Here is a 22,730-nt window from a genome sequence, read left to right on the forward strand (position 1 = left end):
TATGCCAGGAATGAGACAAAGCTCATATAGCATTCAATCATTCATTAATAATTAACTAATTGGTACTCAGATTGGAGAGATTTAGCTCCAAACTTCTTTAAAAAAATTGGATGTTGAGGCCTTTTGATTGAGAGCAACTGTGTTCGATATAAGGGATAGTATTTCTCCGGTTGTGGCACATTGAAGCTGGAGTAAAATTGTCATCACTGGGGAGCAGAGGAGAATCTCCCCACAGTTTGAAATCATGGGGGTAAATGGTGTGGCAGCTGGAGACAATTGAGTTCAGCTCTAGAACATTGTGGCAGTAATTTTTCAAGCCAGCATCCTCAGTCTGGGGTTTAGGAGGTGTGTTGAAGGAGACTGGCGTAGAGTTGCTGAACTCCATCTTAAAGATGACACCCACTGCCTCTGCAACGTACCAGTGAGCATCTTGGACCTTGCATAGGATGCTTTGTTCTAAGTGATGTCATGGTCTGTGAGTGATATGGTCCAGGATGAGTGCAGTGGAAGATGGTAGAATAGCTTAAGGAACTCAAGAGGGAAGTCACTCATCAGTCAGCATCAGAATCAGGTTTAATACCACCAGCACACGTTGCAAAATTCATTAACCTTACCGCAGCAGTGCAATGAAATACATGATTAGTAAATATAGAAAGAAATAAATTACATTAAGTATATATGGCTATTAAAAAGTTAAGATAAAATAAGTAGTGTAAGAGAGCCTGAAATAAAACAGCAGTGAGCTAGTGTTCGTGGGCTCAATGTCCATTTAGAAATCAGATGGCAGAGGGGAAGAAGCTATGCTTCCTACCTGATGGTAACAATGAGAAAGAGGCATGGGGGTCCTGACCTGCTCTTATAGACTCTGTAAGTATGTGCTTGGTCCAACTAAATTGCTGATTAACAGAGTACAGAAATGAGGAATTCAGAGAAGGTAATGGGATTGATGACAAAGGGTGATAGTTAGAGAGACAATTGCTGGAAATTATCTTTGTCCTCAGACTATGTTCTGTTCATTATCAATGATCTCCCTTATGCCATAAAATCGTAAAAGATCCTGATGGTGTGGCACTTACTTTTGTTCATTGCACTAGAGATAATGATGCAGCCTGTCTTCACATTCAGCAAGACTAGAACAACACTTAGACCTGGACATCTTAGTGAAAACTACAAAACTTCTACCCATGAGAAGTATATGTTATCAGGGGTGGGTGTAATCTCAGTGCCTGCAAATACCCCCATATCTCTTCTCTCTTGGAAATATATAAGAACACAAGAAAAATGGGTGGGAGTGAAATTCAGAGCCTTGAGCCTCCTCAGCCAGTCACTGAGTTCTTCAGCCTAACATTATTATCTTCCTATATCACCTGTTTCTATAAAAATCTAGAAATCCACTCATCTCTGTTTTGAATACAAATTAAATGACTGAGACATAGAGAATTCCAAATAGTCACCATTCTCCAAATAAAGGAATTTCTTGTGATTTCAGCTTACGCCTCATTTTGACATGAAATCTCCAGTTTTTGGAGATCAGCCAAGGGAAATATCCTCCCATGCCTATCTTGCTGAGTACTATATGAACTTTGTACTTGTCAGTTTGGTAGCTACAGTTAGAACCTACATTCCTCCTTCCCCACTGGAATCAACTGGATTAACAAAAATGTCATGTATTTATAAAAAGGGCTCACTGTGTGAGATATGCCAAAGGTTTTATATTATGTTGAGAGGTACAAGTGAGTTTTAATTACATAAATACTGCTTAAGTACTAATTTTAGATAATTTCTTATTTTTTCTAAATTCTAAATTAGTTAAGTCAGTCTTTCTTCATAGTTCAAAGTATATGTATTGTCAAAGTACGTATGCTGTATACAACCTTGAGATTTGACTTCTTACAGACAGCCACAGAACAAGGAATCCCAACAGAACCCATTAAAAAAAGATTATCGAACATCCAATGTATAGAAAAAAACAAATCGTGCAAATGATAATAGTAAGCATTAACATTTTTTCATAGGACTGACGCGACCTCAGGAATCAGTCTGGTAAATCTTTACTGCATACTGTCTCCGTAGCATGTAAATCCTTTTGGTGAGGAGACCAATGCTGTATTCCAGGTGCAGTATCAGCAAGACTGTATATAATTTTAAAGGGTCTATATGGGAAGAGGGTTTTTTTTTGTCATATGCCAAGATGCTGAGAGATCAGTTATAAAATGTTTCTAGCTCTGAGGAGAAAAATCTTTGTAGAAGTTTGCAGACTTAAGAGGAATTAGACACCAGAGAGGAATTTAAAAACATGTTTGTGATGAGAAAATGCTGTACCAATATGGCAAGAGCAGCAGCAACATTTTGGATGAGTTCAAGTTTAAGGACAGTACCAGGAGTCATAATAACTTGGAAAGCGCAGAAATATCAAAGTTGCGGGGAACAAGAGTTTGCGCGCAAGGTTTCAAAAGACTAAACTTATTGGCCTACCTCATAGGTGCTGGTGATATTGAGTCTGTAGAATACAGGCAGGAAGATTTCAGCACTGACGGTGGCAACCACGGTGTAGCTGATGCAGAAGATCAAGAAGATGGCCCCGTAGCGATAAACCTCTGCTGGTGTCCCAATCACTGTAACAGCCGACATGAAGCTGGCAGTAAGTGACATGGCAACAGGCACTGCCTTCATCTTCCTGCCTCCCAGCAGAAACTCACTGTTCGACTGCTGGCCTCTGGCCTTAAATGCGTGATAAACCCCAATGCACAGGGACACAAGCAGCATGGCAACAAACACCACATAATCCCACGCACTGAACTGAGCCACGGGCTGGCCCGAGATGGACATCTTCAGGCTGTAGCAAAGTGAGAGGCTGTTAAAGCAAAAGACAGCTAAAATGAAAACCCCAAAGTAAAAAGTGGTTCCCTACCCCCAACAAAGTTTGAGAAACAGAGAAGGATCAAATCAATTCTTAAAGGAAATGTTATGAAAAGTTTAAATAGAAAAAAGAAAAAGTAGTATACAGCAGATAAAATCAATAAAGGACTTGATCAGGAAGGAAAGAGACAGACTGAGAGACACACAGCTTAAATTGCAGAGTGACTAGCAGCTGCAATGTTCTAAGTGAACCTTTATACTGCACCTGAAGGATTGGACACTGTACTTCCTTTTGGAGCTGCTTCATAATAAAGCCATTGTGCGTGGCATTGATTCATAGCCTGTATAATTTTACAATCTCTTGACTTGACTTGGGCTACTTATGGACTTATTATGATGTCATTGCAGTTACCGTATTGTCATTACAGTGCTGTTGTCTCTACTCCACTTCTTATTCCATGTAGATATTTAACAATACTATTCTAGAACCACAATAAAAGATCGGGGGCATTTCGTTGCTGCCTCGCCCATGTGAACATACTTCTGGTTTGTAATCGCTATTAGTGCTTCACACAATAGACTTCAGAAATTTCTCTCCAGCTGGAGGCACCTGATTGCCTTCTTCATCAGTCTGGAACCTGATTATTCATATTATGCAGAAACCTCTACCCAGTGATATTAATAACACTGAATCCTCCCACTCTCTATCAATACTCAGACGTGACACTGTGGTCATTCCTGGAAAACACATTGCAAAATATAACACCAGAGAAATTGGTCATTGTTTAACAGGTTCATGCTGGGTTTAGAGTCATAAAGCACTCCAGCACAGAAGTAGGCCCTTCAGCTGATCTAGTCCGTGCTGAAATGTTATTCTGCCCAGTCCCATCATCCCACACCTGGACCATAGCCCTCCATACCTCTATTCCATGTACTTACCCAGAGTTCTCTTAAATGATGAAATAAAATCTGTATCCACCACTTTCCCTTCTTCATTCATACCACCCACTGAGTGAAGAAGTTCTCCCTCAGGTTCCCCTTAAATAGTACACCTTTCACTCTTAACCTATGACCTCTCATTCTAGCTTCATCAAACCCAATCTATACCCCTCAAAATTTTGCCTACCTCTATCAATCTCTCCTTATTCTTCTACACTCCAGGGAGTAGTCTTAATTTATTCAACCTGTCGCTATATCTTAAGTCTTGAAGTCCCAGAAATAATGTTTAAATTTTCTCTGTATTTTTCCATTCTTATTGACACCTTTTCTGTAAGTAGAAGACCAGAACTACACACAATATTCCAAATGCGGCCTCACCAATATCTAGTGTAATTTCAACTTAACACCTGAGCTCCAGTACTCAATACTTGGATCAATGAAGCCAATGAGCCAAAAGCTCTCTGTATGACCCTATCTACCTGTAATACCACTTTCAGGGAATTATGGATCTGTATTCCCACATTATAGGAAAGGTGTTAGCATGGATTGAAGATCGGCTGACAGGCAGGAGGCAAAGTTTGGAAATAAAGGGGGCTTTCCCGGTTGGCTGTTGGTGATTAGTGGTTTTCCGCAGGTTGTTGGTGTTGGGACCATTTCTTTGCACATTATATGCATTGATTTGGATAACAGAATTACTGGGTTTGTGGCTAAGTCTGAGGATGATACCAATAGGTGCTGGGGCAGGTAGAGTTGGGGAAGCAGGAGTCTGAAGAAAGACTTAGACCGATTGGGAGAATGGGCAAAGAAGTAACAGGTGGAGCATAGGTAGGAAAGTGTGTGGTCATGCACTTTGCCAGAAGGTATAAAGGCTTAAACTGTTTTCTAAACAGAAAGAACATTTAAAAACCAGAGGTGCAAAGGGACTTGGGAGTGCTTAATGGTTAACTTGCAAGTTAAGTCAGTGATAAGGAAAGCAAATGCAATGTTAGCATTCATTTGGAGAGGGCTGGATTATAAGAACAAGAATATAATGCTGAAGCTTTATAAAGATTTGTTCAGACTGCACTTAGAGCAGTGTGAGCAGTTTTGGGGCCTATTATCTACAAACATATGTGCTCACATTGGAGGGGGTCCTGAGGAGGTTCATGGAAATGATTCTGTGAATGAAAGGGTTAACATACGAGGACAGTTTGATGACTCTGGGCCTGTACTCATTTGAGTTTAGCAGAATCAGTGGAGGTCTCATTGAAACCTATCAAATATTGAAAGGCGGAGACAGAGTGGATGTGAAGAGGATGTTTCCTTAGTGAGGGAGTCAAGACCAGAGGGCACAGCCTCAGAGAAGTGGAACATCCATTTAAAACAGAGATGAGGAGGAATATTTTTAGTAAGAGGGTGGTGAATCTGTGGATTTCATTGACACGGAGGCTGTGGAGGCTAAGTCATTGAGTATATTTAAAACAGAGTTTGATAGGTTCTTGATTAGTCAGAACATCAAAGGTAAGAGAACGGGGGCAGAGAGCCCCCTCCCTGTCCACCTGCCTGATCAGTACAATGTGTATCATGGATAGTAAGCTCCCAGTTGTGATCTTCTTTCAACCACAACTCATTGTTGTCCACAATGTCATACTTGCCCATCTCTAACCGTGCTACAAGATCATCTACATTTATCTGTATACTGTGTGCATTCAAATGTAACACCTTTAGTCCTTTTCAGCTATGTCTCCATGTTACCAGAAGTTAAATTCTTATCCTTTCTAAACTTTTTGTCTTTCTATTATTCTGGAGACTTCTGCAACCTCTACCACACTCTTATTTTTACTTTATCTTCACTTGTCCAAAGTGTTGAATCCGCCCTCCTTCTTTTTAGCTTAAAGCCCTAGGCCCCTGGTCTTATCGTGGTTCAGGTGGAGCCCGTTCCATGGGAACAGCTCCCACATTCCCCATTAATGGTGCCAAAAGCCCACAAATTCAAACCCTCTTCTCCCAAACCAATCTTTGTGCCATGTACTTAACTCTTTGAGCTTATTAACCCAGTGCCAATTTGCATACTGCTCAGGTAACAATCCAGAGATCGTTACCTATTTAGATGTAGTTTTTTACTTTTGTCTCTAGTAGCTCAACTTCGCTCAGCGTAACTCCCTTCCATGTTCTTCCTATGCCATAGAAACCCCCATGGACCATGACAGCTGGATCTTCCCCTCACATCTCAAATCCCTTTGCAAGTCAGGTGATATGTCATGAACCCAGGCACCAGGCAAAGAATTGAACTGAATTGACTTTATTTCTGACATCCTTCATATACATGAAGAGTAAAAATCTTTACGTTACATCTCCGCCTAAAGGTGCAATGTAAAATTTATAGTAATTTATAATAAATAGAATGTGCATTGGACAGTCAATATAACATAGAAATACAGTAGTGTCAGCATGAATTAATCAATATGATGGCCTGGTGGAAGAAGCTGTCCCGGAGCCTGTTGGTCCTGGCTTTTATGCTGCGGTACCGTTTCCCGAATGGTAGCAGCTGGAACAGTTTGTGGTTGGGGTGACTCAGGTCCCCAATGATCCTTCAGGCCCTCTTTATATACCTGCCTTTGTAAATGTCCTGAATAGTCAGTTCACGTCTACAGCTGTGCTGGACTGTCCACACCTCTCTCTGCAGAGTCCTGTGATTGAGGGAAGTACAGTTCCCATTCCAGGCAGTGATGCAGCCAGTTAGGATGCTCTCAATTGTACCCCTGCAGAAAATTCTTAGGATATAGGGACTTATCCCAAACTTCTTCAACGGTCTGAGGTGAAAGAAGATCTGTTGTGCCTTTTCACCACACAGCCAGTATGTACAGACCACAGGAAGTCCTCAGTGATGCTTATGCCAAGGAAGTTAAAGCAGTTCACCCTCTCAGCCCCAGATCTATTGATGTCAATAGGGGTTAGCCTGTCTCCATTTCTCCTGTAATCCACAACCAGCTCCTTTGTTTTTGCAACATTGAGGGAGAGGTTGTTTTCTTGACACCACTGTGTCAGGGTGATGACTTCTTCTCTGTAGGCAGCCTCATTATTAGTTGAGATAAGGCCAATCAATGTAGTGTAATTAGCAAATTTAATTAGCAGATTGGAATTGTGGGTGGCGACACAGTTATGGGTATTCAGAGAGTAAAGGAGGGGGCTTAGTACACAGCCCTGTGGGGCATCTGTGTTGAGGATCAGAGGGGTAAAGGTGAGGGAGCCCATTCTTACCACCTGCTGGTGATCTGACAGGAAGTCCAGGATCCAGCTGCACAAGGCAGGGTGAAGGCCGAGGTCTCTGAGCTTCTTGTCGAGCCTGGATGGAACTACGGTGTTGAATGCTGAACTGTAGTCCAAGAACAGTATTCTCACATAAGCATCCTTCTTCTCCAGTTGTGTAAGGAAAGTGTGTAGAGTTGTGGCTATGGTGTCATCTGTTGATGACTGTGTTGGCAGGAAAATTGCAGGGGATCCAGTTTGGGTGGTAGCAAGCTGCAGGTGTAATCCTTGACCAGCCGCTCTAAGCATTTGCTTATTACTGAGGTGAGTACGACAGGACACCAGTCGTTCAGGCATGTTACCTTGGTCTTTTTAGATACAGGAACAATGGTGGGTGTTTTGAAACAGGAGGGCAATTCACACTGGAAGAGGAAGAGATTAAAAATGTCTGTAAACACACCTGCCAATTGTGCTGTGCACATCCTGAGTACGCGCCCTGGGATGCCGTCCGGTCCCGCAGCCACGCGGCTGTCCACTCGTTGGATACACCTGTGTACTTCAGCCTCAGAGATGACCAAGGTGCTGGTCTCTTCAGTGGCTCTCCTCAGGGGCTCAGTGCTGGCGACATCGAATCAACCGTAAAAAAAGATTTAGCTTGTTTGGGAGAGAAGCAGCGATGTTGAAAACTCCATTGTGCTCAGCTTTGAATTCTGCGATGATTTTGCCATAAGCTGCATGTGTTGTTGGTAGCAAGTTGTGTCTGGATCTTATCCCTGTATCGTTGTTTCACTGCCTTGTTGACTTTGCGCAGATCGTAGCTACATTTCTTGAGTTCCTGTTGGTCACCGGCAATGTAAATTCTGTGTTGTGTGGTAAGCGCTGCTCACACAGAACTGTTGATCCAGGGTTACTGGCTTGGGTAGACCATGACCAACTTCTGAGGGGCAATATCCTCCGTGCACTTATTGATGAAACTCGTGACCCTCATCATGGAAGACATTCCAGTCCATGTCATCAAAGCAGTCCTGTAGCATGTTGGTCGGACCAACAGTGGAGGTTTTAACTATAGCCTCCTCTTGTTTCAGCTTCTGTCTGTATATCCGCAGAAGCAGGATGGAGGAGAGATCTGACTTTCCAAACGACGGGTGGAGGAGGCTTTGTAAGCATTGCAGAACGGAGAGTAGCAGTGGTCACATATACTGTCTCCCCGTGTGCTCACCTGGATGAGATGGCAAAACTTGAGAGAGATCTTAGTCAGCGATGCTCTATTAAAGTTACTAGTGACGATGAAGGCAGCCTCTGGGTGTGCGGTCTCCAGGGTGTTGATGGTCTTGTACATTTCTTTGAGAACCAGGTCAGTATCAGCCTGCGGCAGAATATACACAGCTGTGATTATAACAACCGTGAACTCCTGGGGCAGCCAGAGAGGTCTATGCAGCAGCACAAGGCACTCCAGATCCGGGGCACACAAACCTCTGGACTCTCAATCCTTGAGACAAGGATATTGCATCCATTCCCCTTACTGTACGATCCCCCAATTTTTTCTCTCCCTCTTCTTGAATGGCTCTCTGAGCCACGGTGCCATGGTTCGTTTGCTCAACTTTCCTGCATCCCAATCACAGAGCCGTTGGGCAAGCTTAGGGGCTGAGGCCCCTTGCATCTGCCTACTTGCCCCACTCACAGTCAACCCTCTTGTTCCTGGCCACAGACATAACTTGAAGTAGTAAGGTTAAGTAGAGTTGATCTAATGGGTTGTGACAGCCTGATGAAATAGTTGTGCCCTGGTAACTCTCCCCCTCTCTGATACATTGCACTATTGAAACCCCAGGTCATCAGTTTTGAGCCTGAGCAGCCAACACTTGGCACAAGGTGTAGAGAGCGTAGAGCAGTGGGCCGAGAATGCATCCTTGTGTTGATGCTTAGCAATGAGGAGATGTTATTACTGACCCACTTTGATGTGGTCTTCCAGTATGAAAGTCGAGGATCCACTTGCAGAAGCCAAGATTTTGAAATTTGTCCATTATTTAGTGATTCCGTGTGGAACAGGCCCTTCTGGCTCGCCAAGCCATACCACCCAGCAACCCACCCTATTTAACCCTAGCCTAATTACGGGGCAGAGTGTATCGGGTGTCCAGGATGGGGTAGCACCTCCTGAGGGGGCTTGTTGAGTCCAGTCTGGGGCAGCTCACTCACCTTTGGTCCCCACCGGGCACTCAGCTCTCACCTGTGGCTCTAAGCAGCCACATCAGCCACAACCCAGTACACTGCTTCCACAAGCAGGGTAAACCAGATGACAGTAGTGGAGGGCCTCGTACTCCAGTGCAGTGGAGCATGTCTACCCCAGCATGCAAAGTCAGCTCCGGCAGGATAGGCAGATGTGAGGTACAGTGAGATCCACCAGCCAATAAGGCAGTTCCGCAATGCTCCGTGGAGAGCGAAGGGCTTGACAAGGCATGGGAGAAGTCATGGTCAATCACTGCAACTGTGCAAGTCCCCAGCCGTGATACATCTTTGCACCACTGCACCCCGACTTCCGAAGGCATGGAGCGGAACTGCCCCAGTATAACAGACCTTTCCACCTTAAAACTCCCCCTGCAATATTCCTGTCTTTGTCAGATATGACGGACAGCTTCAATCACAGGCCAATTTACAATGACCCACTAACCAGAACGGCCATGGAATGTGGGAGGCAACTGGAGTACCGGGAGGAAACCCGGTCTGGGAAGCTCTTAGAAGCCTCTTACAGAAGGCATCAGAATTGAACTCTACTCTCTGATGCTTTGATCTGTAATAGCTTCACACTAACTGCTCAACTACCGCGGTGCCTCGTTAGTACTGAGGGGATGATGGTGTTGAACACTGAGCTGTAATGGAAAACAACAGCCTGACCTGACGTATGGTGATCCTACGCTGAGTGGAGAGCCAATGAGATTGTTGTACACAGCAGCTACTTTGTACAAAGTAAACTCATGTAAAATAATGTGATAATAATCAGATAAACTCATATAGCTGTTGTAGAAGAAAGAACACACAATGGCTAAGACATGGCAGAAACTTGGAGTGCGATAAAATCTTTACACCTACCAGCTAAAGTAAGGATGGCTTCAGTTTAATGTTTCATCAGACAGACAACTCTAGCTGATTGAGTAGAAGAGTAAAGATCAAGGCGTCAGTCCTGGCACAAAGCTCATGGTCTACCTGACTTTCTGTCCTGTCAGCCAGCTCCTTCCTTCTGCAGTTCCCACATTAGCCCCATCATTTCAGTAGCCACAAAACTGGAATGGGAGCAAGTGACCATCAACCTCAAGGGACTGCCTTAGAGAGAGAAAATGTGTGTGTGTTTGTGAGTGTGTGTGTCTGTATGTGGCTGTGTGTATGTGTGTGTATCTGCGTTTGTGTGTGTGTGTGTGTGTTTGTGTGTATGTGTGTGTGTGTGTGTGTGTGGCTGTGTGTTTGTGTGTTTGTGCATGTGTGTCTGTATGTATGTGGCTGTGTGTGTGTGTGTGTGTGTGTGTATCTGTGTCTGTGTGTTTGTGCGTGTGTATCTGCATTTGTGTGAGTGTGTGTGTGTGTGGCTGTGTGTTTGTGTGCGTGTGCATGTTTGTATGTTTATGTGTGTGTGTGTGTGACTGTGCATGTGAGTGTGCGTGTGTGTCTGTATGTGGCTGTGTGTGTGTGTGGCTGTGTGTTTGTGCGTGTGTGTCTGTGTGTGTGAGTGTGTGTGGCTGTGTGTGTGAGTGTGTGTCTGTATGTGGCTGTGTTTGTGTGTGTGCGTGTTGTATGTTTGTGTGTGTGAGTGTGTGTGTGTGTCTGTATGTGGCTGTGTGTGTTTGTGTGTGTGTGTGCTTGTATGCATGTGTGTGTGTGTGTATCTGTGTTTGTGTGTGTGTTTGTATGTGGGTGTGTATGTGTGTGTGAGTGTGTGTGTGTATCTGCGTTTGTGTGTTTGTATGTGTATTTGTGTGTTTGTGTGTGTGTGTTTGTACGTGTATGTGTGTGTTTGTGTGTGTGTTTGTACATGTATGTGTGTGTTTGTACGTATGTATGTGTGTTTGTACGTGTGTGCATGTGTGTGTTTGTACATGTGTGTGTTTGTACGTGTGTGTGTTTGTGTGTATGTGTGTGTGTTTGTACATGTATGTGTGTGTTTGTGTGTGTGTGCGTGTTTGTATGTTTATGTGTGTGTGTGTGACTGTGCATGTGAGTGTGTGTGTGTGTGCGTGTCTGTATGTGGCTGTGTGTGTGTGTGTGTGTGTGTGGCTGTGTGTTTGTGCGTGTGTGTATGTGTGTGTGAGTGTGTGTGGCTGTGTGTGTGAGTGTGCATCTGTATGTGGCTGTGTTTATGTGTGTGTGCGTGTTTGTATGTTTGTGTGTGTTTGTGTGTGTGTGTGCTTGTATGCATGTGTGTATGTGTATCTGTGTTTGTGTGTGTGTTTGTATGTGTGTGTGTGTGTGTGTGTGTTTGTACGTGTGTATGTCCCATTCATGACAGAAGAAAGCATTGCCAGTACCTTGCACCTTACCAGAGGCTTTTCATAAATATTTGTGTGTTACACCCATTCCGATATTCTTTCTGACTTTTACTGCTTATTTCTCAAAGAATTTGGTTGCATTGCTCAAGCATGCCTTTCCCTTTTGGAATCCTGGCAACTTTCCAGAAGAGTTGCAATCCCATTGTGTGATTAAGTGTCTGCTATGAACTGATGTTAAGATGGTAGATTGCTAGGTCCTCAGGAGCATTCTGTTTCTGTATTTATGTGAGTGAATCACATCAGCTGTCTGCCAGTGATTTGGCAATTTTCCCTTCGTTAACTTTTACTTAACTACCTCACTATCATTTGGGCAATTCACTTCAGCCAGCAATGTCACCATCTCTAGATTGAATGAATTTATCACCTACCACTCCCATTGCTATCTTAGATATATTTTCAATTTATTTGAATAGCCTGCTGTGGCCACAATGGCATCTGTTAAATATTGAAGGAAACTATTTGTCATTCTTGCTACTTCGCTATTTATTGAATGGTTTTTTTTGGTTTCCTTATCCTAATACTGTTTTTTTAAGTGGTAAACTACTATTAACGATCATTTAAGTTTGTTGTTTGACTAAGTCTGATTTTTTCTTTCTTTCAGTAATAGTTCATCTGATTTGTCATCTACATGCTCGATATCTAGAAACTGGATCAAGTGATGCTTGAGAACTAGAATCCTAATGCGACTGGATTCCTGTTCTGGATGTCCTCACCTTCCTGGCTTGTTACATCAAGGGAGAAGGAAGTTGTGCAGACATCAAGGAGATGCTTGAGATCTGGACCAGCAAGGTCAAGCTAAGGGTGGATGCTAATGGTACCATCATCCACTCACCCTTTGTGTATGCCATTGGAGGTAATCATAGTTACATGAAGTATGCGGGACAACCCAGTGTGTGTCATACCTGGACATGTGGTGGCCCAGAGCAATGTAGTCATCTACAGGAACTGCAAAGCAGGAGGGCCACCAGATTAAGGAGTGCAGAGAAAGCAGAAGTTATAACCTATGTGGAGGAACAGGTCTGCATGTCTGCAAAATTTGCCTAAAACATCCTGTAACTACACATAGGCAAAAAGAAAGGGAGCTGGCAGCTAAAACCCCAAGATGACTGCTGGCATACCCCTCTGACTGGGAAGAGTCCCCTGCTGAGGAGTGAGCAGCCAGTATTACATGGCACATAATGATGATGATAATAATTCTACTGCATCATCACATAATTCAATTTTATACCTTCTTCTCCTGCTATTTCTAACACTACTGACAACCTGCACTGCTTTTTCACTCCCTGGACTTCTAATAATAAATCAGAGAGCTGTAGTTAGATAGTTCTTGAATCCTGGTCCGGGACATGAATCTTCTAGCAATGTGCACATTTGATTTGGAGGCCTTTTGTGGTCATGTTGGTTAGATCGCTTTTCCCAGCATTGATATACATTATGCTGAGACATACTGGTGCAAAACTTTCAAACCAGATGGTGTTAGAAACGTTACTAGAGTTGATTTGTACAGACTTAATGGCTGGTGGAGTGCACTGCAGTAGATAGAAGTATTAGCTAACTTCCAAGACCATGACAAAGCAAGAAAAGCTTATTAAAGGGAATAAAGATCAAAGTTACGTTCTGTAGAACCTCTAATGGCAAACTGTGTACCTCACATTAAAACATTATCACTCTGGACTCTGTGCAGTCAAGTGCCATTTCCTCTGTCATCTCAACCCTTTCCTTTCTCTACAACATAAAGTGCACCTTTACTCACTTTCCAGATCTCTAGAAGGGTTCTTCAACTGAAATGTTGTTCTTGTTTCTCTTTGTGGATAATGCTTGACTATCCAGATGCTTCAGACTTCCTCTGTAGAAACATAGAAAACCTACAACACAATACAGGCCCTTCGGCCCACAATGCTGTGCTGAACATGTACTTACTTACAAATTACCTAGAGTTACCCTTAGCCCTCTATTTTTCTAAGCTCTATCCAGGAGTCTCATAAAAGACCCTATCATATCTGCCTCCACCACCGTTGCCAGCAGCCCATTCCAGGCACTCACCACTCTCTGCATAAAAAACATACCCCTGACATCTCTTCTGTATCTACTTCCAAGCACCTTAAAATGGTGCCTTCTCATGTTAGCCATTTCAGCCCTGAGAAAAAGCCTCTGACTATCCACACAATCAATGCCTCTCATCATCTAATACACCTCTATCAGGTCACCTCTCATCTTCCGCCACTCCAAGGAGAAAAGGACAAGTTCACTCAACCTATTCTCATAAGGTATGCTCCCCAATCCATCCAACATCCTTGTACATCTCCTCTGCACCTTTCCTGTAGTGAGGTGACCAGAACTGAACACAATCCTCCAAGTGGGGTCCAACCAGGGTCCTATAAGGCTGTAACATTAGTTGTTGAAGGCCAATACACCATATGCCTTCTTAATCACAGAGTCAATCTGAGCGTCTATGGACTTGGACCCCAAAATCCCTCTGATCCTCCACACTGCCAAGAGTCTTACCATTAATACTATATTCTGACATCATATTTGACGTACCAAAATGAACAACCTCACACTTTTCTGGTTGAACTCCATCTGCCACTTCTCAGTCCAGTTTTGCATCCTATCAATGTCCCGCTGTCACCTCTGACAACCCTCCACACTATTCACAACATCCCCAACCTTTGTCTCATCAGCAAATTTACTAAACCATCCCTCCACTTCCTCATCCAAGTCATTTAGAATAATCACAGAGAAGGGGTCCCAGAACAGATCCCTGAGAAACACCACTGGTCACCGTCCTCCAAGCAGAAAATGACCAGTCTACAACCACTCTTTGCCGTCTGTAAGCAAGCCAATTCTGGATCCACAAAGCAACGTCCCCTTTAATCCCATGCATCCTTACTTTCTCAATAAGGCTTGCATGGGGTACCTTATCAAATGCCTTGCTGAAATCCATAGACACTACATTATCTATGTCTCTACTTTCATCAATGTGTTTAGTCACATCCTGAAAAAAATTCAGTCAGGCTCATAAGGCATGATCTGCCTTTCACAAGGCCATGCTGACTATTCCTAATCATATTATGCCTCTCCATGTGTTCATAAATTCTGCCTCTCAGGATCTTCTCCATCAACTTACCAATCATTGAAGTAAGACTCATTGGTCTATAATTTCCTGGGCTATTTCTATTCCCTTACTTGAACAATGGAACAACATCTGCAACCCTCCAATCCTCCGGAACCTCTCCCGTCCCCATTGATGATGCAAATATCATTGCCAGAGGCTCAGTAATCTCCTCCCTCATCTCGCACAGTAGCCTGGGGAATATCTTATCTGGTCCCGGAGACTTATCCAACTTGATGCTTTCCAAAAGCTCCAGCACATCATCTTCCATAATGTCTATATGCTGAAGCTTTTCAACCCACTGTAAGTCATCCCTAAAATCACCTTTCCTTAGTGAATACTGAAGCAAAGTATTCATTAAGTAAACATGAGAAAATCTGCAGATGCTGGAAATTCAAGCAATACACACAAAATGCTGGTGGAACACAGCAGGCCAGGCAGCATCTATAAGGAGAAGCACATTTTGGGCCGAGACCCTTTGTTAAGTGTGTTGCTATTCATTAATTACCACTGCTATCTCCTCCAGTTCCATACACACTTTTCCACTGTCACACTTGATTGGTCCAATTATCTCATGCCTTATCCTCTTGCTCTTCACATACTTGTAGAATGCTTTGGGGTTTACCTTAATCCTGACTGCCAAGACTTTCTCATGGTCCCTTCTGGATCTCCTAATTTAATTCTTAAGCTCCTTCCTGCTAGCCTTATAATCTTCTAGATCTCTATCATTACCTAGTTTTTTTTCAACCTTTTGCAAGCTTTTCAAGTATTTGAATCAGTTTCATTATCAGTTTAAGCTTCAGGAGCTAGGAGATGTGTCCTTCCAATAATGCCCCTAAATGTTGTATGACAACATCTCAGCCCTGATATTGTAGGATGTCATAGAACCATAGAGCAGTACAACACAGTCTATCTAGTTCATGCCAGTCTGGTTTTCTGCTTAGTCTCATTTACCTATACCTCCATCCTCTCATCCATGTACCTATCCAAACAGGCCTTAAATGGTACATCTGAATCCCGATTTACCACTTCTGCTGGCAGCTCATTCCACAGTCTTCTGAGTGAAGTGGCTTCCCTTGCATACACCTTGAGTACTTTACCTTTCACCCTCAACCTATGGCCTCTAGTTAACTAACTTGACAGGAAAGATCCTGCATGAATTCACCCTATCTACATTCCTCAAAATTTAGTAATCCTCTGTTTGATGCCCCCCCCCCCCACCATTCTCTTGCGCTCTATGGAATGAATTCCTAACCTATTCATCCTATCCCTGCAACTCAGGTCCTCAAGTCCTCAAGTCCTGGCAAAATCAATGTAAATTTTCTCTGCACCTTTTCAATCTTATTGATATCTTTCCTGTAGGTAGGTGACCAGAGCTTCACACAGTACTCCAAATTTGGCATCTCCAGTGTCATATACAACTTCAACATAATGTCCTAGCTCCTGTACTCAATGCTCTGATTTATGTAGGCCAATTCACCAAAAACTCTCCTTCTGACCTTGTCTACCTGTGACACCACCACTTCCAAGGAATTATAATCTGTATCCCCATTCCATCTGTTCTACCACACTCCTCAATTCCCTACAGTTCACTGTGTAAGTCTTAACCTGGTTTATCCTCCCAACATCTCATACTTGACTACATTAACTTCCACTGGGCATTTTTCAACCCACTTTCCAGCTAGTCCAAATCATTTTTGCAGACTTTGATTCCTAATAGTTATCGATTCCAGTCTATGCTGCCTTGTTCTTTTGAGTGACTGTAAATGAACAGTTAATGGACTGTTGTAATACACCACTATCAACAATTGCAACCTCATAATCTTCACTTCCATTGTAACATTCAAGATTATTATCAATACCTTCAAACTCTTCATAGTACCTAACTTGTTGAAGTAGCGAAATAGTTCCACTTTTACCCTGGCCATTCCTGACATCACCAAGCCTGAATGCTTAAAACCGCAGAGAGCAAAGTAGTTCTGAATTGTCTTACTGTTTACAAGTGCACGTGACTGACACAAATTAGAAACTGTTTCCTGTCTCAATTAAGTGGCATAGCATCCCAAATGAACAAAGGGAATACTAGCTGCTTTCATGATTAGTTTTTGTTCTTGAAGAGCTATCTCAGATAAGTGGCTGTCCTGATTACCCAGAATCCACTGAACTTGTATATCATTTCCCTTGTAATACAATAAAATAATTTAGTTACAACTAACAGCAGGCTCACCGGCCTAAAATTTCCCAACTTGTTCTTAGAGCCTTTCTTAAACAATGGAACAGCATTAGCCATCCTCCAATCTTCTGGCACCTCACTGGTGGTGAAGGATATCTGATCTCTGATAAGTTCCTGCAGTTTGTGCACTAGCCTCATTCAGGTCCAAGTAAACACCTCATCAGGCCGTTGGTATTTATCCATCCTAACTCACCTCAAGTAACCCCTCTTCTGTAATCCATATACAGTCCATGACCTCACAAGTTTTCCTATTGACTGTGTCTTTATCCTGAGTAAATACAGACACAAAAAATCATTTAAGATCTCCCCCATCTATTTTGTCTCCATGCATAGATGATCATGCTGATTTTCAAGAGAACAACTTTTTTCCCTTGCTATCATTTTGCTCTTAATACAGCTTTACAGAGGCCTTTGGGATTCAGAATCACCTTGGCTACCACAGCAATTTTGTGTCCACTTTTAGCCCTCCTAATTTCTCCGTAGTGTTCTCTTGAATTTCTTATACTCCTGAAATACCTCAATTGACCCTACCAGCCTCTACCTGATATGCCAGGGTATCAATATCCCTCAATAACCAAAGCAGCCTAAATCTGTTAGCCTTACCGTTTATTCTAACAGGAACATACACATTCTGTACTCCCAATATTTCACTTTCAAAGGCCTCCCACATACCAAGCATCTCTTTTCCAGAAAACAATCCATGCCTATGTGATTCCTTCTTAGGCATAAAAATTCACCTTGGTTCAGTTTAGAAACTTAAAATTAATGGAGATCTGATCAATAGATCTACACTTACTTCTGTCACCTGCACTCTGTTGTTCCCTAAAAAGAGATCTATTACCATACTCGCTTTAGTTGGGACCTCTACATATTGACTAAAAAAAACTTCCCTGAACGTATTTGACAAATTCTATCCTGTTCAGTGCTTTTATATTATGGAAGTCCCAGTCAATATATGGAAAGTTAGATCACCTACTGTCACAGCTTCATATTTCTTGCAACTGTCTGCTATCTCTCTACAAATTTGCACCTCTAAATTCCACTGATCATTGGGAGGTGTATAATATAGTCCCAATAACATGATCATTCCTTTGTTATTCTTCAGTTCCACCCAAATTGCCTCAATAGATGAGCCCTCTCATATGTTCTTTTGAGCATTTATGTACCTTTTCTTTTATGAATAATGATACCCCTCTCCCTTTAATACCACCCCTTGTATAAGACCATAAGATTATGAGATATAGAAGCATAAGTAGGCCATTCAGCCCATCAAGTCTGCTCCATTATTCAATCATGGGCTGATCCAATTCTTCCAGTCATCCCCACGCTCCTGCCTTCTCCCCATACCCTTTGATGCCCTGGCTAATCAAGAACCTATCTATCTCTGCCTCAAATGCACCCAATGACTTGGCCTCTACAGCCACTTGTGGCAACAAATTCTACAGATTTACCACCCTCTGACTAAAGTAATTTCTCCACATTTCTGTTCTAAATGGATATCCTTCAAGCCTGAAGTCATGCCCTCTTTTCCTAGACTCCCTTACCATGGGAAATAACTTTGCCATATCTAATCTGTTCTGGACTTTTAACATTCAGAGATTCCACCCCCGCTCCCCATTCTCCTGAACTCCAGGGAATACAGCCCAAGAGCTGCTAGATGTTCCTTATACGGTATAATGTCTAAAACCATAGAATCACCAATCATTGAACTATAAGTCTGCCCCTCTTGCAACCAAGCCTTACTAATGGCTACATTATCATAGTTGCATGTGCTTATTCATGCTCTAAGTTCTACAATATCCTGGCATTGAATTCAGAGCATTCAGAGCACCGTGCTCAACTTTTCAGCTCCCATCCTTCTTTACAATCAAATTCCAGTTCTTACTTAGAGCAAGACCTTCATCTTTGTTAAAATTCCAGGACTCAGGTCATCAGAATTCCCTGTGAATATGGAGCAATGTGTATCAGCCAGACAGGAAACGCACATCAAGGAGCACAGGAGTTGTATCTGTTTGGGTTACCCAGAGATATCAGCAGTAGCAGAACATTGTATGCACAATGGCGATAGGAATAACCGATGGCACAAAGCTGCTGTGCTGCGCCAATGTCTTAAGGGACTGCCTGGTGATGGAAGCCATTGAAATAAAACTAAGGAAGAAGAATTTTAACAAAGGCAAACCTCTAAGTAAGAACTGGAATTCGATTGTAAAGAAGCTGGGAGAGTGGAAACCTGATTGGATGAGGAATAACCAATCAAGAGAGATGGATGACAGGGTTATAAGTACCACCGGACTTGACGTGCTCAGCCGTCATCCCTGATGAAGATGGCAGAGTTTGTCAGTGAAACATTGGTTATAATTGAAACCTGAACCCTGCTGGAAGCCCAAGAAGAGGTTACAATATTTGTCATATCTGCAGGGAAAGTACTAGATCTTTTTTCTCTTACAATCTACTTTCCCCACAACCATGCCATTGCTGTACTGCCACTCTGGTTCCCACACCACTGCAATTCTAGCTTCCAACCCTAGCCCAAGCAGCACTAGCAAATCTTCCTGCAAGGATATTGGTCCACCACTACACAATTTACAAACTGTTCCATTTCTCCAGATCCCAACTGCTCTGGAAGAAACCAGAATGATCCAAAAATCTGAAGCCCACCCACTGCTGCATTTGCTAAGCCATATGTTAAACTGCTGTATCTTCCTACTTCTTAGTTCACCCACACGTGACACAGGTAGAAACACTGAAAGCACCATCCCGGAAGTGTAGTCTTAATTTAGCACCCGAGCTCCCTGAACTCACTGTCAAAACATTTTGGAGATAGTGCTTGTCATCCTCACCAGTAACAATGCTGTCATCCAAGTAACACTGAGTAGCTCCTGGTCCATAGCTTTCTGCTAGAGTGCAGGTACAGATGCTACTCCAAAAATAAGCCTGTTATAGCGATAAAGCCCTTTATGACTGTTTATGGTGGGAAACACTTTGGACTCTTTTCCATCTCCATCTGTAGGTAGGCCTCAGTGGCTGTCCATTTTGCCAAAATGGTTCTTTCCAGGTGGGTTTGCAAAGATATCCTCTATCCTGGGCAGAGGGTATTAATCTACTTTCAGTATTGGGTTGATGGTAACCCTAAAATCATTATAGATCCTGACAGACCCATCCTTCTTGGCCACTCAGACCATTGGCATTGCTCATAGGATACACTCAGCCTTGGAAAGAATTCCTCCAGCCTTCATGTGATGTAGCTCACAGATGCTACAGGAACCAGATGGGCTTGCTCTGTAAAACTTGGGTGTGGCATTTTCATTTAACTCTATTTTACCCTTGCTATGTTTGAGTTTTCCAACACCATCCTTGAACACTGCTCTGGCATCATTCAGTACCTATCTTAATTCACTTTCAGTTGACTCTATTGCAAGGGATGTGGCATGCAAATATTGGATGGATCTCCAATCAAGTTGTAATTGACCAAACCCCACAATGCTGGCCTTCCTGTTTCTACCACATGCAAACCCATTATAGTTTGTTGGTTGCTGTATTTCACAATAGAACCATAAAACACTACAGCCTAGTACAGGCCCTCCAGCCCTCCATATTGTGCCGACCCATGTAATCCTTAAAAAAAAGTACTAAACCCACACTACCCCATAACCCTCCATTTTTCTTTCATCCATGTGCCTATCCAAGAGGCTCTTAAATGCCCCTAATGTTTTAGCCTCCACTACCATCCCTGGCAAGTCATTCCAGGCACTCACAACTATTTGTGTAAAAAAACTTACCCCTGATGTCTCCCCTAAACTTCCCTCCCTTAATTTTGTACATATATCATCTGGAGTTTGTTATTGGTTGCCCTGGGAACAGGTACTGACAATCCACCCTACCCATGCTTCCCATAATCTTGTAGACCTCTATCAAGTCCCCTTTCATTCTTCTACACTCCAAAGAGAAAAGTCCCAGTTCTGTTAACCTTGCTTCATATGACTTGTTCTCTAAACCAGGCAACATCCTGGTAAATCTCCTCTGCACCCTCTCCATAGCTTCCACATCCTTCCTATAATGAGGTGACCAGAATTGAACACAATACTCTAAGTGCTTTCTCACCAGAGATTTGTAGAGTTGCAACATGACCTCTCTACTCTTGAACTCAATCCCCCTGTTAATGAAGCCTAGCATCCCATAGGCCTTCTTAACTACCCTATCAACCTGTGCAGTGACCTTGAGGGATGTATGGATTTGAACCCCAAGGTCCCTTTGTTCATCCACACTCTTAAGTAACTGACCATTAATCCTGTTTTCAGCTTTCTGGTTTGTCCTTCCAAAATGCATCACCTCACACTTGTCTGGATTGATCTCCATCTGCCATTTTTCTGCCCAACTCTGCAGCCTGTCTATATCCTCTTGTAGCCTTAGACAACTTGCAGCTCCATCCACAACTCCTCCAATCTTCGTGTTATTCATAAATTTACTCACCCATCCTTTCGCCTCTACATCCAAGTCATTTATAAAAATTACAAATAGCAGGGGTCCCAGGACAGATCCCTGCGGCACTCCACTAGTCACCGACCTCCAGCCTTAATACTTTCCTTCCACAACTACCCTCTGCTTTCTTCCTTTAAGCCAATTTTTTATCCAAACAGCTAAGGTTCCACTTATCTCATGCTTCATGACTTTCTGGATGAATCTCTTGTAAGGGACCTTGTCAAATGCCTTGCTAAAGTCCATGTAGACCACATCCGCTGCCCTACCCTCATCAATTTCTTTTGTTACCTCTTCAAAAATCTCAATCAAGCTTGTGAGGCATGATCTTCCCTTCACAAAGCCATGTTGACTATCCATGAGTAGACTATACTTCTCCAAATGCTCGTAGATCCTATCCTGAATTCAACTGCTTTTTTAAAATGTAAGTTGTAGTCAAAATGCTACTCAATTCATTCAGTATACAATATCCAGTTATCTGCTGTGCAATCAAACACATCTATCTTTCTGGAGTAACCAGCCATTTCATCCTTTTGTTTAATTTATGATTATTATCACCTGGCACTTACTGTTTGTGAATGTCAATCCTTTTTCTGCCTTCTAAAAAAATTTATCTCAAGCATCAATCTCCTCTTCTGAAGAGATACATGCTGCACTTTTAAAAAACTTGTACATTTCACTACACTTCAACAGGTAGGTAGTCATCTCGGGTTCAGTTTGAAACTCCTTTGTCACCACTATTATGATTTGTAACTCCAAAAGCTGATTGAATGTAAAATACGGGAGCAAGAGATAACATGTGTACTCTTAATTTTGCTTTAGTTAGGTGTGCACATATGACACAGTGGTGTAATTATGTATGCCATTCATGTACTTTTACATATGAATTATTTAAACCACAAAGAATGCTTAATTAACAATATATTTAAAGTATTACTCAAATACTACTGAAATATTAAATACACAACAAAGTGAGATGCAGAAACAGTAAGATGAGTGTCGCAGGAAAAACAAGTGAAAGAGAGAGACACGGAAAGAGCAAGTCAAGGATAATAGTGTCTACCTCAGCATTCAAAAAGAAGCAACTGGTTTCAGAATTTCAGGATGTGTGTACTTGATTTAAGTGTGCTTGTACTAACCCAGTAGAGGCTCCAGGAAAATGTTTCTCTCGCACTGTAGACTGACATAAAATACGTAGTGTTGCACAAGAGATGGACAATGAATTTAATGAATGCAGCTGTAAATGAGTTACAACCCAGGTTAATGGAAATGTATACTTGTGCAGGATGAGAAGAGCTATGAATTGTCAGCATTTTGCAAAATAGCCAGTGTCAATGACAACATCAGAGAA

The 22,730-nt window shown here is 42.6% G+C and overlaps 2 protein-coding genes across 13 annotated transcripts in view; one reads left to right on the top strand and one right to left on the bottom strand.

Moving 5' to 3' along the window:
- Positions 1-22,730, bottom strand: part of slc5a8l (solute carrier family 5 member 8, like) — a 115,201-nt gene that overhangs the window by 61,695 nt on the left and 30,776 nt on the right. For 6 of the 12 annotated variants that reach the window (XM_059972794.1, XM_059972795.1, XM_059972800.1 and 3 more), the window contains one exon: positions 2,476-2,854. In XM_059972794.1, the coding sequence (XP_059828777.1) occupies positions 2,476-2,854 (379 nt within the window). Of the gene's footprint in view, positions 1-2,475; positions 2,855-17,096; positions 17,172-22,442; positions 22,585-22,730 lie in introns of those variants that run through there. The other 6 variants (XM_059972797.1, XM_059972802.1, XM_059972806.1 and 3 more) reach the window with 6 other exon arrangements.
- The window catches only part of LOC132395778 (uncharacterized), a 63,795-nt gene continuing 43,158 nt past the window's right edge, over positions 2,094-22,730 (top strand). Inside the window, exons 1-2 of the mRNA XM_059972808.1 lie at positions 2,094-2,115; positions 12,160-12,411. The gene's annotated coding sequence lies outside the window, so the exon portion shown is untranslated. The remainder of the gene's footprint in view (positions 2,116-12,159; positions 12,412-22,730) is intronic.

The sequence above is a fragment of the Hypanus sabinus genome, chromosome 6 (genome assembly GCF_030144855.1).
Source record: "Hypanus sabinus isolate sHypSab1 chromosome 6, sHypSab1.hap1, whole genome shotgun sequence".
NCBI lineage: Eukaryota > Metazoa > Chordata > Chondrichthyes > Myliobatiformes > Dasyatidae > Hypanus > Hypanus sabinus.